This window comes from Phalacrocorax carbo, chromosome 5 (genome assembly GCF_963921805.1).
Source record: "Phalacrocorax carbo chromosome 5, bPhaCar2.1, whole genome shotgun sequence".
Classification (NCBI taxonomy): domain Eukaryota; kingdom Metazoa; phylum Chordata; class Aves; order Suliformes; family Phalacrocoracidae; genus Phalacrocorax; species Phalacrocorax carbo.
This window is the reverse complement of record NC_087517.1, coordinates 23,693,322-23,710,772: the sequence shown is the minus strand read 5'-3', so window position 1 is coordinate 23,710,772 and position 17,451 is coordinate 23,693,322. Positions and strand designations below refer to the sequence as shown.

At 41.7% G+C, this 17,451-nt stretch overlaps 1 protein-coding gene across 4 annotated transcripts in view; it reads right to left on the bottom strand.

The window, feature by feature from the left end:
• The window catches only part of METAP1D (methionyl aminopeptidase type 1D, mitochondrial), a 47,930-nt gene extending 38,369 nt beyond the window's left edge, over positions 1-9,561 (bottom strand). The window contains exons 1-2 of one of the 4 annotated variants that reach the window (XM_064451594.1): positions 9,318-9,561; positions 8,254-8,307 (exon numbers count right to left, since the gene is read on the bottom strand). In XM_064451594.1, coding sequence (XP_064307664.1) covers positions 8,254-8,307; positions 9,318-9,366 — 103 coding nt within the window. In that variant the 5' untranslated portion in view covers positions 9,367-9,561. Of the gene's footprint in view, positions 1-5,645; positions 5,666-8,253; positions 8,308-8,675; positions 9,014-9,317 lie in introns of those variants that run through there. The other 3 variants (XM_064451591.1, XM_064451592.1, XM_064451593.1) reach the window with 3 other exon arrangements.
• Positions 9,562-17,451: the final 7,890 nt, after the last annotated feature.

Genomic DNA, 17,451 nt, shown 5'->3' with positions numbered 1-17,451 from the left:
GGTAGACTGCTTGTCTAAACTTGATGAAATATAGGCGCCATCAGGTAACAGCTGTGGTCAGGGAGACTCCAGAAATGTGTAACTAAAAACTAAAAAATGAAATTAAAACACTGCTGTAGCCAAACAGCCTCTTTCTACAGGATGCAATAACTGTAAGGCAGAGAGCTACAATGTACAGACGGCTCCTTGTATACATTCTCTTGTGTTTTCACATATGTAATATGAAAGTTAGACGAGGTGTACAAGTATATTTTAACAAACGCTGCTTTAAATGGAAATACTTAGGAAAGAAACCACTGCAACAAATGCAGACAGCTTGAACAGGCACAACATCAAAAAAAAAAAAAGCAATTGCCTTGTAACACCACCCCCCCCTCCATGACTTCACAATATTTTCAAATTAAATTTTAATGCTAATAAATATTGCTAGATCGACAGCACTGGGTTGTGGTGTCTAGAAGGACTGCAAGCTATCCAGGGCTGGCACATCACCATGTCAAACTGTCAACAAAAAGAGGCAGTCAGTGTCTCACCAGAGGTGCATTTCCAAGTGGTATAAGAATGTGTTTGTTTGGGAGCAGAGGAGAAGGAAGGAAGAACAAAACAAAAATAAAGTAGAGGGAAAAATTATACAATCCCAAATTGAGAGGTCATTGTACCTAGGGATCCTACAGGTGGTTTTAGCACAGAAAATGCCTTTTACAGACCGCATAGATGATCAAGCACTACTTTGAAATCATAGTTTGCAGGGGACCAGCAGAACCGTCACTGAAGATTGCTCAAAAACTCCTAAGCTTTCACTTAAATTTCCTCATGATTCACAACTGTCACAACCAGAACATCATGTTTAGTATGTCTGAATATTGTGGAAAAGAAAATCAGCTTAGATTTCATGACACAGACCTCTGCTGCAGCTTTAGCACCAGAACAGGTTGAAAACCAGAAGTAGCCTCTCTTCAGCATGACTTCAGCAGAAATGCAGGTCTCTTCAGAATAAGAAAAGAAAATACTATTACACTATAGAAGTCTTTTTTGGTAGCCTCAACCTTACAGTCTAACTCTAGCTATACATGGAAAAACACACAGGAAATGAGGGGAAGCGTACAAGACTAGCTCAGCTTGGTTTCCCCTGCACAGCTAGAGAATACCCACAACACATAATCCCCAAACTTTACAGACACATGGTATGTTGTTTTTATGTATGCCTTAAATCCAGCTTTTGGGCTAGGTATTCAGTGCAAAAGCTTGAGTAAAAGGAATACATTATCTAAATGTAGAAAGCCACTTCACATATGTCCACTGTTGAACTGCATGTTAGCCTGGTAGCTTAGGAGCAGCAGGCATTAGGGCAGCCTGAGGGCCCATTTCATTCTGCCGATGCCATGCTGCCATGAGACCGTCCACAAATTACTCCCTCAGTGCTACAGTTTCTTCATCCATCAACTAGTGCTTACGATTGCAGTGCCTTTTGTTCGCCATAGCTACATGCACTGCGAGCTCTCCGAGGTGAAAAAATGTTATGCTATATGCCTATATGGCACCTGATACCATGATTTCGGTTAGAGGAGCTATCTGCTCTAAAATAGAATATAATTCCCAATTTGAGGTCCAGACTTCCTCTAGGGACGATTAAGTCCTTCATCCTTTCTCTTCAAATGTGACGCGTTACAGTAAACAAGCTTAGGGACCACCAGAGACCTATGATATACTATACCACTATTCATGATGTTTTAAGTAACATAACATGCAAGAACCAAGAAGCCAGAGATTTCACTTGCAGTTCAATCCTGTACATAGGCTTGGCAGGGTCATCTTCTGGTATAGATTTTAAGACCCTGCATCTTTCTTTAATTTAATCCCTAGAGATTGTGGAGTGGTATTCTTTATCTCACTGATTAGCTGTGTAAGTATAGAGGTTAAATCAGTCACTTGGTTCTTTGCAGAGCAACACTAAGATCTGCATGTGGTTAATGCTGCATTTGTAAGCCTGAAGAGACCTGCCCCTTTAGTCAGAGACAAAGTTTACCTTTTGTGCTGCCCAAAGACAGCACTGAACGGCACACTTGGGATTAAGATCACAGATGTGACTTTCCATTTCCACCCTATTACACAGTATTATGTTGAGCCTTTGCTTCTATACCTGAAGCCGGGTAAGGAAAAGCCAGACAAGGACAACAGCCTCTGGCAGGTGACGCAGAAGGTGTGCATGCAATTAGGGAGTGCTCCTTGCTCATGGGCATTCCCATGCCTAACTCTGCAGACTGGGAGAGCACTGTAAAACCTATTGTGGAAATACAGCAGCAAACCAAGACCCTGTGATGGGGCATCCCAGTTTCTTGGTATATGCTTTCCCAGAGCTTTCTGGTGTTTTCCTTCAGGGTTAGTAGCCTACACACACAGCTGGACACCAGCCCTTACCCCGACTTGCTGCACCAGGGCAGATTGCTGCTGCAGATCCTGGAAAAATGTCAGTGCTCTGTGATGGGAATGGAAAGAGAAAGCAGGTGCTTTCTGCTTAGGGAAGGGTCCAGGTGAGCTTTAATGAAAGCTCTGCAAAATGGAAAATGATACATGTAAAATACACTTCCAAACCAGTTCAATTTTGCCTGAAGGCTTACAGCTAGCCTTACTTCAGTAAGCCTTAGGTACTTCTGGTACCTGAAAATGTACCTGTGCGATATATTTATCAAAGGCTAAGTACTGGCAGATGATATAGGACACTGTCTGGGACCTGGTCACCCAAGATACAAGGCTCACAGAGCACAGAAAGCATTCACAAAAGGCTGAAACTAAGTACTCTTCAGGAACTTGTCATTAATTTTGTCTCTGTGTTGATTTTAGTTGAAACCACAATGATGACGCTCCAGCACCAGGTCAATGGGCACCCTTCTACAAAGAAGAAAAGACTTTTTATGTATGGGAATGAATGGCTACATCAGCAGTCGTGGGTCAGCAAAGCTGTCAACGTGGCAGAAAACATCAAGTTTCAGCGGCTAGCCACCAACTAAAAACACTCAGGTAATGCCTAACATCACTGATACAGATTACTTAAATGTAACTGCGGATGAAAATGCTGCTGCTTTATAAACTGGCAGCTGTGCCAGCCTGGCTGTAGGGTGCTTCCAGGAGTGGGGATGCCACACTCCCTCCTGCATCAAACCGGACTGGCGAGCTGCCCACACAAAGGCAGCTTCCACCACAGTGGCTGGTTTTCAGGTAGATCAACAAGTTGATCCAACTAACGCCATGGCCAGACATCTGCAAATAACTTTCCTTCATTTAGAGGCAATCTTTGCTAATGCTGGCTGATTGAGAAACCTAAGCTCACCGAGAAACCACACCCTACAAATCCATCCACAGCCAGAAGTGATAGATCTTGTCAGAACAAAGGGGCTGTGTGCTGCCAACAATACATTACCTCTCAACTGAAAGAGGAGAACAATTAAACACTTTATTGAAAGGGGAATATTTTTTCTCTTACGCCTCAAACCATGCAAGTGCATGTCTCCCCCAGAGTTACTCATTGCTGCACTGTTGAAATGGGAATAATTCCTTGTCTGCCTGATTATTTTCAAGACAGGGATGAAACTACCTTAGGATCATTTGAAAAATGTTAAAAGTGTACTACAATCAAATGGTTTGAACTTCCACTGTGCATCATTTGCAGCTGATAATGCTAATGTTAAATTCTGGAGACATGAGTCTGTCTACAAATTAATGGAAGATGTGAATTAATATTTTCTTCCAGCTAATTGCCCAGCTCGTATATTGCACAGGGCAGCCAAGCATCATTTGATCTTGAAAACTCTCTAGTGAAAGTTTTTAACCACTTTTTCTCATCTGCCAAAAAAATGCAGAATTACAGGACATATTTCATTATCAGCCTGGAATACCAGGAAATGTTTAGCCAAATCTCCCCAAAACTGTTATCTCTATATGCTATGGTTAATTTTTTTAAAAGCATTAATTTAAAAAGTATTGAAAGTTACTATAGGTGAGGATTAATTTTTTGAGTTGTACATTTCTGTTTCTTTTTAACAGTGATGAGGACACAGATGAAGAGCTACTTTTAGCATTTTAATATTAATAGTGCTAAGAAGATTTTTATGATTAATTATTAACATGAGAATAATGTAATATATCTTGAAGTTTATGGTTAAATACACTTATCAAAGGGCAAGCTACAATAATTTTAAAAAATGTAAATCCCATTTCAAAATGCATCATCAAAAAGATGGAAAGAGATTGATTCATTAGCATATGGCAGTTAAAACATCTGGCATGCTTGCTTTGATTTCAGCAAAAAAGAAAACTACGTTATTTTGAGCCCTTCTTCCACTTCCTCTTAAAAAACATTGAAAAGTTTGAATTTCATGAGATCATAAGCATTAAGGGCTGCAGACTACCAAAATGCAAGATACGGACCATGTGTATCAGAAATACTGCTTAGTAAAAGGTTCAGTAAAGTTTTTATGGATAACCCAAGAGACAGGAGCCTTGTATTAGACAGTCATTAATGCTCCATCTTCTAAGCCAAATTCAGTCAATTTCTTAAGTTTGGTTGAATGTTTTATGTCAACTCCAATTCCAATGCAGGAGTGAAAAAAACAGGTTCCCATTTGGGGAGAATGCACAAACTGGCTAAATATCAATAATGATAGAGATCAACTCCAAATTAAGATTAAGGTAATGGAAATTGCATGTCCCCAGAATATAGGTCAATACCTTATTTTTCACAGGGGTGTCATCTGCTTCCCTGAGAACTAGTAGGTACCCTCAGCTGCATTCATGAAACAAAGCTGACCACAGGTGTTTGATGAATTCTGGATAATGAATAAATATTTCACAAATAAAAATAAAATAATTATAAAAGGAAAGAAAACTAAGCACACTGCAGGAAGGATGCTTCAACTCAGTTCAGATGCTGATTCTACTAACTATTCAGAAAGATGCTAGATTCTCTGTAGCAGACTGTGTGGGTGAGGACATGACATGCCGGCAAGTCCAGGTTCCCACCTACAGAAGAAGTGAGTTAGAGACAGCAATAGGATATCAGAAACTGCTGCAAAAAAGATTTTCAGAGAGTGAAGACTGTCCTCTCCCCTTGCAGGTGATGGCAGCTGCAACAGTTTTGGATAGATAACTGGTAACTGATTTGGTAACTGATTTGATCTTCACCATGTTTCTAGAAATCAAAAAGCCATGGAAATGGACACTTGAAGAGATTTACAGCAGGCCCTTTATTTATTTACTTATTTAACCACCTCCCAGCTGGAGGCTCCATAGCACGCTTCTCTACACTGACATGCAGAGTTCAACATAAAATGCTAATTTTAAAGTTGACTACCAGTTTTACCATCCTAAATGGCAAAGCCATGTCTGACCAGAAAGAAAAGCACTACATAAAATTATATATATACACACTCTATCTAAAGGATGTAAACCGAATCACTTCATATTGCCTCAGGCACTTGCTATACCTTCTTCTATTAGTCCACTCTCTGTCGAGTCCAAACTAATATTTTTAACTTCTGTAATGCCTCAGAATATTTGATGATTTTCATATAAATACTCTGTTGGAGAAGAGTTTTATTATTCCTCTGAAATACTCAATTTTGCCTAGACTAACTATGGACAATACTCACCCATGCATTACTGGCAAGATCCATGAACCAATCTGGTGATCTGTATGGCCCAAATAAGAATGCCCTGTAATAAAAAAAAGGTCTGATTTCTAATGAGACTCAGCACTTCCAGGCAGACTTGGAAGTATGATGCTTTGAAGCTGCAATGCAACAAATTCACACTCCAGCTATGCTTCCCTGCGTTTTTTAAAAAAGGTTCAAAAATATGTTTATCTCCTCTTCATTTTACTAACAGAGGGGAAGAGAGTAACATTCTAAAAAAATGTTTGAAAACAATAATTTCTAAAAGGCTCTGCATCCGCAGAATAAAAGTATCTCACAACATCTCACATACTGTGGAGTTACATATAGCTACAGCTTCTACCTGAGAGCAGTTTCCACGTTTACCAGTACCCATTTAGGAGCCTGCGTATGAATTCCCAGTTCCGCAAGGGGCTTAACAAGGCAGCACAGAAGCAAATGGACAGCCTGGGAACAGAGACAAATATCTAAGAGATGTGTCACACTGTCAGTCTACAGTGACTTAACTTTAAAAGTCTGGCCAATAATATGCCACATAGACTATTACAGAATACTTATTCATAGTTAGAGATAGGGAAGCAAGATCAGAAATCAGTTATATCAGTATTTAACACAGTAAGTAACTCATTTTACAAGGAATGTCTTCTCATCAATTATTTTCCTGTGGCTCACAGTCCTGGAACTTCATTATAAGAAATTAGGGGCTTCTACTCTACAGAAATTTACTTGCCTAAAATTAATAATCAGTAAGAAACTACTATGCCTTAAACCACCTAAGTTGCATTTGTAGACATGCGGCTCTTTGAAGTCTTCTGCTTTCTTTTATTACCAGTGCAGTATCACAGATGCAATTATTATAATACCTAAAACTGTCATAATATGTAATTAGACCATTTACTAGCCAATGAATCACCGTATAATCTGTACAAACCATGACACGACACACTGATTTGATGTGTCCATGTTTCTTAGTTTCCTTTTACAAAATAGTAAATGCAATTTGCACTTCCGTGCATGACCTGCAAAATTCTTTTCAAATACCCTTCAAGAAAGGGCAGCAGTTAAAATGAAGTTCAACCCACTGCAAGGCCACTCTGAAATGCAGTGTTTAAGCATACAAAATTTCACAAAGGTTTGTGCAAGCCACTCACACTCTTACAAAGCTGTGTACCTTCTCCTTGTGTTGACAGTTCTGCAATTCCGACACTTGCAAGGCAGAGATTATTCAAGTAAATTCCCTATATGCTTACTGAAAAGACAGTCTTTTTAACTTCCTTCAGTCTTTCATTCAACTTATTTTCTTTTTTCAAATACAGTAAATATTTTTTAGGCTAGCCAAAGTCCTTCTGATATGTGGAGGAAGTATTTAACCAGCATAGAAACTTCCAAGATCTCTGCTGTTCAAATGCACTTATCTAGAAACAGTTCCATAATAAAGAATATTTTCCTTTCATCATTTATAAAAACATAACATCAGAAATATGAAAAAACCCAACACAAAAGAGGCCATAAAAAAGTAATTTTTGTTCAATTTAGGTAGACTAGATTCCCTAGGTGAACAGAAATCTAATTTAAAATACTTCTGTCTTTCAGTATTTGCAAATTAAATTATACTGAACTGTCCAATTCAGAGAAAATTGGATTTCATTTAATCAGTCTTGTCTGAACTATGACAGTTTTGCTTTTTCAACTCCTAGAAATGCATATCCACTAGGGGAACTGAACAAAGTTTGATGCCTGAAGGGAAGGTATGAAGCCTTAACAAATTTGAATGGTTTGGCTCTTTTAACGGGATGACAGACACCAGATTTCTAGGCCTGGAGGGAGCTGGAAGCATTGGTAGGGCACAGACACAGGACCAGAACAACACCCAGAACAAAAAGGCTGCAGACACAGAACTGCTGAGGCAAATAATGAAGAACAGTATGAAGCTGCCACTAAATTTAAATTCATTTGAGATTCAAACAAAAAATCCCATTGTTTGTATGGTATTATATGCTAAGAAATGTGACTCTGTTCCACACACTTCCACACATGTGGAAGAGTGAAGGTTTTGACAGCGGTCAGAAATAAACCAAACAGGAGTCTCTGAAGGCCAAATGTTGCAGCTCTCCCCAGAGTTCAGCTGATGCTCACATTCCAAGAGTCCAGTCAAACTGAAATTTCTTTATGGATATGAGCCTTCACCACTGAAAAAAATATGGTGTGGCACTTCTGCCCTGCAAAATTCAGGATTAACTATGAGAAAGAGGCTGTTACATTTTCCAATGATTTTCAAAGCTGTTGGATAGAATGAAAAATAAAAGTATAACAGAAAATCGGGATCAATAACATAAGAGACCAAAATTTTGTTATGCCCAGTGTAAAGCATTGCAATATTATGCTTTAGCTGAAAGCACACAGCATTCAGTTTAATGTTTATGTTAAAATTAATCGGGGATCACTCTATCCCCTATTACTACATTAAGTATTTAACAGTCTTACAAAAAATTTAATCACACAAGTCTTTCATCAAGATCATTGTCAGGTACTTCCTTCTGTTCACGTATTTAAGATTTTAAAATGGGTGCTAAAAAGAAACACTCACAGAATGGTATGCCCCAAGAGCTTCCAATCTTATTTAATATGAGATGGTAGAACACTGAGGGGAAGGAATGAGAGGTAAATAACGTTATGCCAAGAACATAACACATTTTCAGCCAAGTACAGCATCTTGTACAATTGTTCTTATGTATTAATAAGTCAATAAGACACATGGGAGTGATTCACTTGTGAAAGGTTATCTGGTAGATAAGGTACTTTTAGGAGGACCTCCGAGTATGAGGGATGATGTGACCTCTAAAGCCATTATATACACTGTCGTGCCAACACATAAAACGTCCTGCAGCTGAATAGGTTGGTAGAAGAAACATCTGTACCAGCGCCACATCGCTTTTTCTGTCAAACACTTAAATTGTAACAGCAAGAATTATCACAGCAAAACTAGAGCGAAATACTCCTGTGGCCTACCTGTACTGTACATGGCTACTGAGACAGCAGGTGCTGCCCTGCTGTGACCGGTGTCAGCCCGCTGGGAAGGCCAGGTCTGCCTCCGTTCCTAGCAAAGCGCCAAGGGAACGGCATTCATAAAAGTGCTAACTTGGCAGCTGCTCTTGGGGCAGGGCCGGCGCCTGTCACGGGACTCTGGTTTCCCCTTCGGATGGGCACAACCTCGGGTCACCGCCCGCCGCCCGGGGACGGCGGGTGGGCTCTGCCCCACCGAGCCCCGCCGCAGCCTGCGCGTCCGGGGCGGCGACGGGGCAGCTGGGGCCGCTTGTCCCACGTTCCTCTGCCATACGTGCGTGGGAGCTCCAGCTTCTGCGGGACCCCGCGCGGCTCCCCAGGGCCGGCCAACACGCAGCCTTCCCGCGCCCCGGGCCCTCCGACTGACGGAGCGGTCTCTCGCCGCCGCCGGGAGGCGCGGCGCTCCCCCCGCTAAGGCGGCGGCGAGTCTTTTTGCTCCTTGATTTCAAAGCACGCCTCAACAGTGGCGCCGCGGCGGCCGGCGGGAACGGCGGGAGAAGGGCAAAGCGGCCGGCCACGCCGGGCCGGGCCTCCCTCGCGGCGGCGGCGGCGGCGGCGGCGCGCACTCACGCACTCAACTCAACTCACCTCCGCCCCTCAGCACGTTGACAGCTCTGGGCGCCGCCATCTTGTCCATGTGAGGCGGGGTCACGTGGCCGTGGGAGGTGAGCCCGTGCCAGCGGGCGGGACGTGGCGGGAGAGACTTAGTTGCCTCGCGCCGGGCGGGCGCGCGGGGCGTCGCCTTGAGCGCGGCGGTTGCTGGGGGCAGCGGGGCTGTTGTGCGCGCGCTGCCTGAAGCGGTGGCGGGTCCCGGCGGGTAGATCCCGCCCCGGCCGCGGGGCTCGGGCAGGCGCGTGCCAAGCCCGTCCCCTCAGGGCAGCCGGCGGCAGTCACCTGCGAGCAGCCCTCGGTCACTGCCCCGCAGCCCTGGTAGGGGGCCGCTCGTCAGCCGGCGGGCGCGGGGCCCCGCTGCTCCTCGGCTGTGACCGTGGCCATGGCGGCGGGGCGGGAGCGCCCCCTTCCCGCCCTTCCGCGGCGGGGAGCTGCGGGAGCTTGAGCGAGTCGGCGGGGCGGGCGGCGTGGGGCACGGCGGGCATGTCCACCGCAGGCGACAGTCTTCAGGCGCCAGTGCCGCTCCGCGCTGCCCCTGGTGGCAGCCTCGGCCTGTCCTAAGGCGGGATGTCAGGCGGCCTTGGGGCGGTTGTTCCCCCTGAAGTGACTGCTGAAGTGCCCGTCTGTGTAGTTTCCACACTCCTTGGGTTTCTAACTTGCCTGGCAGGCTTGGAGACTACTCTTTCCACCAGAGACGTGGCAGAGGGACATTTCCCAAAGTGGGTCTCGGTCTCGGAAGAGTTGCAATCGTACTATTCCATGAGTGCTGGAGTGATCTCATTTCTCTCCCCCCCCCCCCCCCCCCCCTTTTTTTTTAACTTTATTGTACTTTTGTGAATGAAAGGATGAACTACTCTTTATGAACTAAGTTTTTCCTGTTGTATTTGTTGTAAAGGCCTATGCAGAAACTGAAGGATAAAGCTTGTACCCTAAAACTCAAAAGTTTTTCCAGCTAAACTCATTATTTCATCTGCACAGCCAAACTTAATGCATTTAGAAAAGATCTAAAAGAGCAAACTTTTCAGTAAAGCAGGATCTTTCCAACCTTTTTTTGGTATAAGTATCACCTTACCATAAAGAAGTATCACCATCTTACACGTTGGTGTGGTAGGTTTCGTTTGTGGTCAAATAAAAATCAAACTAAACTTCTAATGTCCATTTATCATTTTTATTTTCCACCGTTTTGCTTCTTTGCCTGTATGACCTTTTAAAACACATTTTGCAGTTGTTTTGAAATTATATTCTTGTGGCTAGTTAGAGTTTAAGGAAACCTGGTTACAGAACATAAATCCAACAGCTGGCAGGCAAATGCTAAACCTAAAGGAATCAAATCACCAAATGAAGGAATGAATAGAATGCATTAGGGTAGCGATTGCAAGACTGAAAGAAAGAAACCAAAATGTAGAAGTAATACAAGTATCCTTTCTTATATCCTCACACATATGTGATAACCTTTTTATTCTTACACACACGCACGTGTAGACAGACAGTGGTAACCTGTAGGATAAGTAAGCAAATTTTCAAATGAGAACAGAGTCTGTTTATCTCCAGATTTATTTATCTCCTGATACAGCTGTTGGTAGTTTTTAATCTCACATTTACAATTTTTATAATTTAGTTAACAAGAAGAGTCTCAAAGCCCAATGCAGATGGGAATGCTGACATTATTTACACCACCACCCCCCGCCATACTCTGGGAAAAGCCAAAAAAATGTATGAACTTAAGAGTCACACTGTGAGTATTTCTGCCTTTAAGGAGCAAATTCCAAGAGTTCTGTGATCAAAAAAAAATGTGCTGTGATCCTATAGAGACATCCTATACAGACATCACTAGCAAAAGTGCATCACTTACCAGCTGCCACAGTGCGACAGGCAGCCTATCATATAGCTTATGTCCAGACCATATAGTAGTTTAAAGATCAATACAATATATTGCACTGCCTCCGAAAAATAGAAAAATCCACTTCTTATAGCCACATTCTGCATCAACTGACATGTTTCATCATCGTTATTCCGTGAGGGGAGAATGATAGGATTTTAAGAGTAGAAAAGTAATGCTAGAAGTAAATGAAGAAGTAGCATTGCTAAGCTGCTCTGTTACACTTTGTGAGCATCATTACCCACTGCTCACCGATAAGAGCTATGCACACATTTCATTTGCAGGGCAGAAATGCACGTCTTTGTCTCATTCTTAATTCTATAACATAGTATGGTCTTTCAGGGGTTTGAATCTCATCAGGCATCATTTTGCCTTATTTTCTATCTTGGCAAGGCTTTAGGAATGCAGACATCCAACCATTGGTTCTATGATGGCAATGTACAGCATAAAGCAATCGCACGTTATTACTGCTTGGACTAAGTAACTCCATGCATACTGGAGTGGATGTGCTTGTATTTGCCTAAAGAGAACAGCACACTTCACATAAAAGTATCCACATATGATGAGTAATTCACCATCTTTTCCTGAATTGTCACTAAAGGAGAGAAACAAAGTACTCCAAGGTAGCCTAGTCTCACCTTGCGTATGTGAGTCAATAAGTATTTCCCACTCAGTGGAATGAGACGTCACTGTTAGAGAAAATAAGGTGAACATTTGGCTTTTGTCTGCAGCTGCAAGACCAGTATTCCGTATTGTAACAGCCTGAAAACTGGGTGATGGCATAACAAAATTCAGAAACTGGAGACAATACTAGTTATGCTGCTACTACCCTTGTAACTACCTTGTCCTTAAGTGTCAGGTTATTTCACTAATACTGAAATGTTTAAGAGGGACAGTGATGTCTCAAACCTTCCTGAGTTTCAGGCTGGGAGGCAGCTTTGGAGAAATCACTCTTTTTTTAAACACATCTGCATGTTATGTTCTTCAAAGAGATCTTGTACACCCCATCTCACTTAGATTTGCTTTGTGCTGTTGGAGTCAGCATGTTCTAAATGTAGAATCTCAGCTTTATTTCCTCCCCATGTACTGTGCAGGCTGATATTAAAATAAGCAAAAGATGTGCTAAGGAAGACAGAAGGCTAGTCTTTTGAATGCAAGTTTGAAAGCAGTATGTAACAGTCTATGAAACAACAGAGTTACACCTCATGTATACATGAAATCTTATATAGAGCAATATAGAAATATGCTTCTAGTTTTAAGTGTAGCGGCTGGATATTTCTGGGGTTAGACTTAGACTGCTTAGACTTTCCTGTCTAAGATTGTCTTAAAAGATTATTTAGTTCCACAGCAGTTTTTGCTGACAAGGCTAGTGCAGTTTGGGTCCTGCTCTAATGACGGATGGGTGTCCTTTTTTCAGCACTGGTGTTCGTCTGATCCATGGTGAGATAGTTTGGAGTCCTGAACTTGCAAAAAACAAAAAAAACTCCTATGTTAGTGATACAGAATATATTTAATTAGTCAAAGCTACACCAAACTGTTACACTGAAGCTCTAGGGAAAGCAAAATGACATATTTGTGGTTCCTATCATATTGAACTAATTCCAGGCAAAGATTTTATCTTTTTTGTGCTGGTTTTGGCTGGGATAGAGTTAATTTTCTTCACAGCAGCTAGTATGGGGCTACATTTTGGGTTTGTGAGGGAAACAGTGTTGATAACACAGGGATGTTTTCATTACTGCTGAGCAGGGCTTACACAGAGCCAAGGCCTTTTCTGCCTCCCACCCCACCCCACCAGCAAGCAGGCTGGGGGTGCACAAGAAGCTGAGAGGGGACACCGCGGGACAGCCTACCCCAATTGACCCAAGGGATATTCCATACCATATGACATCATGCTCAGCATATACAGCTGGGGGAAGAAGGAGCAAAGGGGGGACATTCAGAGTGATGGCATTTGTCTTCCCAAGTAACCGTTAGGTGTGACAGAGCCCTGCTTTCCTGGAGATGTCTGAACACCTGCCTGCTGATGGGAAGTAATGAATGAATTCCTTGTTTTGCTTTACATGTTAAACTGTCCTAATCTCAACCCATGAGCTTTCTCACTCTTACTCTTCCAATTCGCTCCACCATCCCACCAGGGGGGAGATGAGCGAGCAGCTGCGTGGGACTTGGTTGCTGGCTTGGGTTACACCATGACACTTTTCCATGAAACTGTGGAAGTTTTAATAAGATTAACATCCCATACACCTCTGAGGAAGGCTTAACTGGAAGACTGGCAGGCATCTAAAAATAGCAGCTATTGAACATGGAACACCTCCCTTATTGCTGTACCATTTAGAAACAAAAAGGGGATGTCAAGCTCTTCCCATTGATCTAGATTTCCTTTATGTTTTACCTCTTCAGCTCAAACTGTGCAACAACTGTAAATGGAGCACATACCTCATATATGAGGGATGTTTACAGCATTACATGTTCTTTATTTACTAAAGAAAGAAGCTAGTGCTACACTCAGAAAAAAACAGTGCACAGTACTGCTCCTGCTATATAGATTTTTTTTTTTGCAATGGCAAAGAGGGGATTCTGAAATGCTCTTCTCAAGGCTTTGTCTTCATCATGTCATTACCTGAGATTCCTTCAATTTTGGTGGGAGCCTTATATCTGAAATGAGCTTTGAAGAGCAGAAGGAGGACTTTTTTTCCCCCTTTTCTCATTGCTTCTCTTGTCTGGAGAATAAAAAAAATTAATATGGAAGTCTGGAAATTGTTAGATTAATGATCCTTTTTACACTTGCTTGTACTGTTATAGGTCTAAAAGAAAGCTCAGGTACAGAGTCTGTAGTCTTGTTTCTTGCAGTGCCTGTTACTGAAGGCTTTAGTGCAAGGAACAAAAAACCTAGTAAGCATGTATCTGAATGAGTAGTTTTGAGTAGAAACTGGTATTTGCATTATCTTTCTTTTTATATTGTAAAAAAGATTTGAGTGATAGGGAGGCAAGCCCATTCCTGCAATTTTCCCTCCACAGATGTGAGCCAGTATGATGGCAGATAGCATGCCTTGCCTGAGCAGTGCTTGCATCTATTTTTCTTGCTTTGTGTAATAGCCTTCCATTTTTACTGGTTGCACTAAATTTTTAACCTCACAATTCCAAATGCTACCACCGGTGTGGTTAATAACCTTTTGTAAATGAAACATTTTAATAGGTAGACCTCAGGGTTTGACTGAAATCTTTCTGAGCGCTGGAGAAAGAACTAGCAGTGTAAAATGGCTGGAAATACTGATGGCGTGGGGAAGAATGTTCCCCATGATATTAAGTTGGTATTTTTGAGAAAACTGAAATGTCTGAAACACGTACTTGCTTATGAGGTACAGATTTTAATATTTTACCATGCTGTCTTTTTGTCAACTTGAAGTCCAATGTTTCACAAAGCAGTAGCATTAGAAAATATTTTTTCCCATTTTTTCAATTTGAAAGCTGAGATTCCAAGCTTTTAGGTGAGAGGCTTATGAATATAACAGGTATTTCTAGCTCTAACAGTTTGATACTGATGAAATCAGGTCAGAACTGACACTGGGAAAAACAGTGAAATGGCAAAACATACAACATAAGATTTTCAAGCTTGCTAGTGTGTGACAGTCATACAATATGATAAAGGAAAAACATAAAGAGCAACAAAGTCTCAGTGAGAGACAAAAAGGAATTGAAAAAATGATCCATATAAGCAGACGTAAATCCTTCGTATAGACATGGGCTGCTTACCCTCCTGCTGACATTGCAGAGGGAGACAATAGGTCAGTCTTGAATTGCCTAAACTGCCACATAGTAGCTTTGTGTGTTTGTTCATAGGAGGCACAGACATTTGCTGCCCAAGATACTGTTTCAGCTACATAGACCTTTATTCCCCCTACTACAGCAGCTGAAGTGTCCTTCAAATCCTGCAGCTCCTGGTAGCTTTCTTTCTCAGCTCTGAAACTATAGGTCTTCTGCTGTATTTCTTCAGTTATTAGTTGTTGAGCTAGAAGTTGTTTCTTAGTATCTGTAGTAGGTAACTTTTATGTTTCAAAATACATGAAAAGGAACAGTTTGACCCAGGTTTCTAAACAGAAATATTTTTCAAAGCTTGATTTACCTCTTAGGACAAAATCTTGGATTAGCACCACTGACAGTAGCTTTGCGTGGAAAGAAAATTTGTCTCTAGTTGAACTAGATTCACCATGTTATATGCTCCACTGAATTTTCTTAAGGTAGATTCACTGTTGCTATGACTGGATTTTTAAGTGATGGAAGGGCAAACCAGCAGCCTCATGCCAGCAGTGCTGTTGACTTGAAAAACTTTAAATATACTTACAGATCTTAGGTACATTCTGAAAAGACTATTCAAATGCACAAAACTCTTTCAAATGCTGTATCAGTATGTTGTGCAAAGTTTCGTTGTTTGAGTGAAGTAACTGAAGACTCTAGATTTAATGAAAATGCAGGAAAAAAGTAATAAATTAAATTACATAAACTTATTATTAGTGTTTGCTCTAAGTTCCTGTTAGTATGCAATAACTCAAAAGGAGGGCAAGGGCAGTTTAAGATAAGAAACCTAGGATAACAGGTTATATGTTTGAACAAAAATAATTATTTACTTTAGTGTCATATTGTGCCCAGCATAGGAGAGGGCTCTAATAGCATTCATCTTCAGCTATCCAATTCCTACACCCCTAACATCTAGAGCTGAAAACTTGCTACTAAGCATCAGTGTTCATTTGTCAGCTCACAAACCCACAAAATGGGATCCCTCCGGTACCTAACTATTGCTAATGCTTCTGGCTAGTCTAGTGAATCGCTATTGACTATCTAACTATGGCAATTCTATATAGACAGCTGTTATTAGTTCACAGGTCCTCTCTTAGCATGCAAGTCAGACAATACTAGTGATAGCTATGCTATTTTCTATACACTGATAAGTATTCATTTAAATATAGTGGGAGGTCCATGTTTGTAATTATGTTAATACAGAAATAGAAATAAGAGTTTCACAAAACTTAAAGTTTTGTAAACAGTATTAAACTTGTTTTCATAAACATGACTCACTGAATAGCTGGAGTAACTGCTGTGTGTACTTCAGAGACAAGAATTCTGCAGCTCACTTGTAGGTTAAATTTGTTAGCCTCTTGAAAACCAGGGAACAAACTATCCAGACTGGCAAGTCAGAAAGTTAGGAGTTTGTTGTCTGACAGCATCCAGTGGAACCTGAGTGTTTAGTCAACTTCACCATTAAAGCTGTTTCTAAAATGTTAGTTCGAACCGACTCGCCCCAAAAGCCTGCCAGGCTGAACTGGCATATGCTCCCCAAGCAGCAGCGTCAGTGGAACTATCACTGTTCTCTAGCTGTTATACAGGAGATGATGGCCTCTTTCTCTCTGCCAAGAGAAAGGGTAGTCCAGACACCTCTTAGACCACTTCAGACAAAGTCAGAAGGGCTCGTTCAATTTGCTGATGAAGGTTGTTTCAGATAATTGGCTTAATTAACTGTAATGGATTAGGGAGCACTCGCATGGTCTTTCCTGGCAGCAGTGCTGCAGAAGCTGTAATCTGCTGCAGGATGGCAGGATTCAAAGTTTCTAGATCTCTATGAGGCTGTTTATTCATATATTTGGTACCAAGAATTGTTAATAAGATAGTTCCTGTAAACCTGGTCACAAGTTTTGCTGTCCACAGGCACATCCCAACAGCGTAGAATGTTCCCAGCCCATACTGGAATGAGAAATGCTCAACCTAAGGCTGCACCTTCACCACTAAGGGAACTGGAGGCACTAGCTCGCCTCTTCCAAGTGTCAACATAAAAAGGAAAAATATTCCAATACGTTATGAGCAGACTAATCCGCCCTAATCACTGTGTGAAAGAAGTTTCACACATTGTCTAAGGAAAGCAATTTTGTCCATTTAGCTCAGTAGTTTCTTTTATATCCATCCCACAACATCAAGTGAATAAGTCAACCCTCACTACCTCTAGCATCAAGCCAACATTTCATGACATTTCTCAGTCCTTTTGGAACATCCATATAACCTGGGGGTGATAGCAGACAAACCTCCTTTCCCTTCCCACATCAGGCACTAGAAGAATGAAAGGAACAGATATGCCAGACCCTTCCCCACCAGCCCAAGAAAAGTAACTTATAAAGAGGGAAACAATGTTCAACCTCTCTAAGTGGGCAAACAGACCATCAGGCAGTGTTTTTTTCCTTGTAG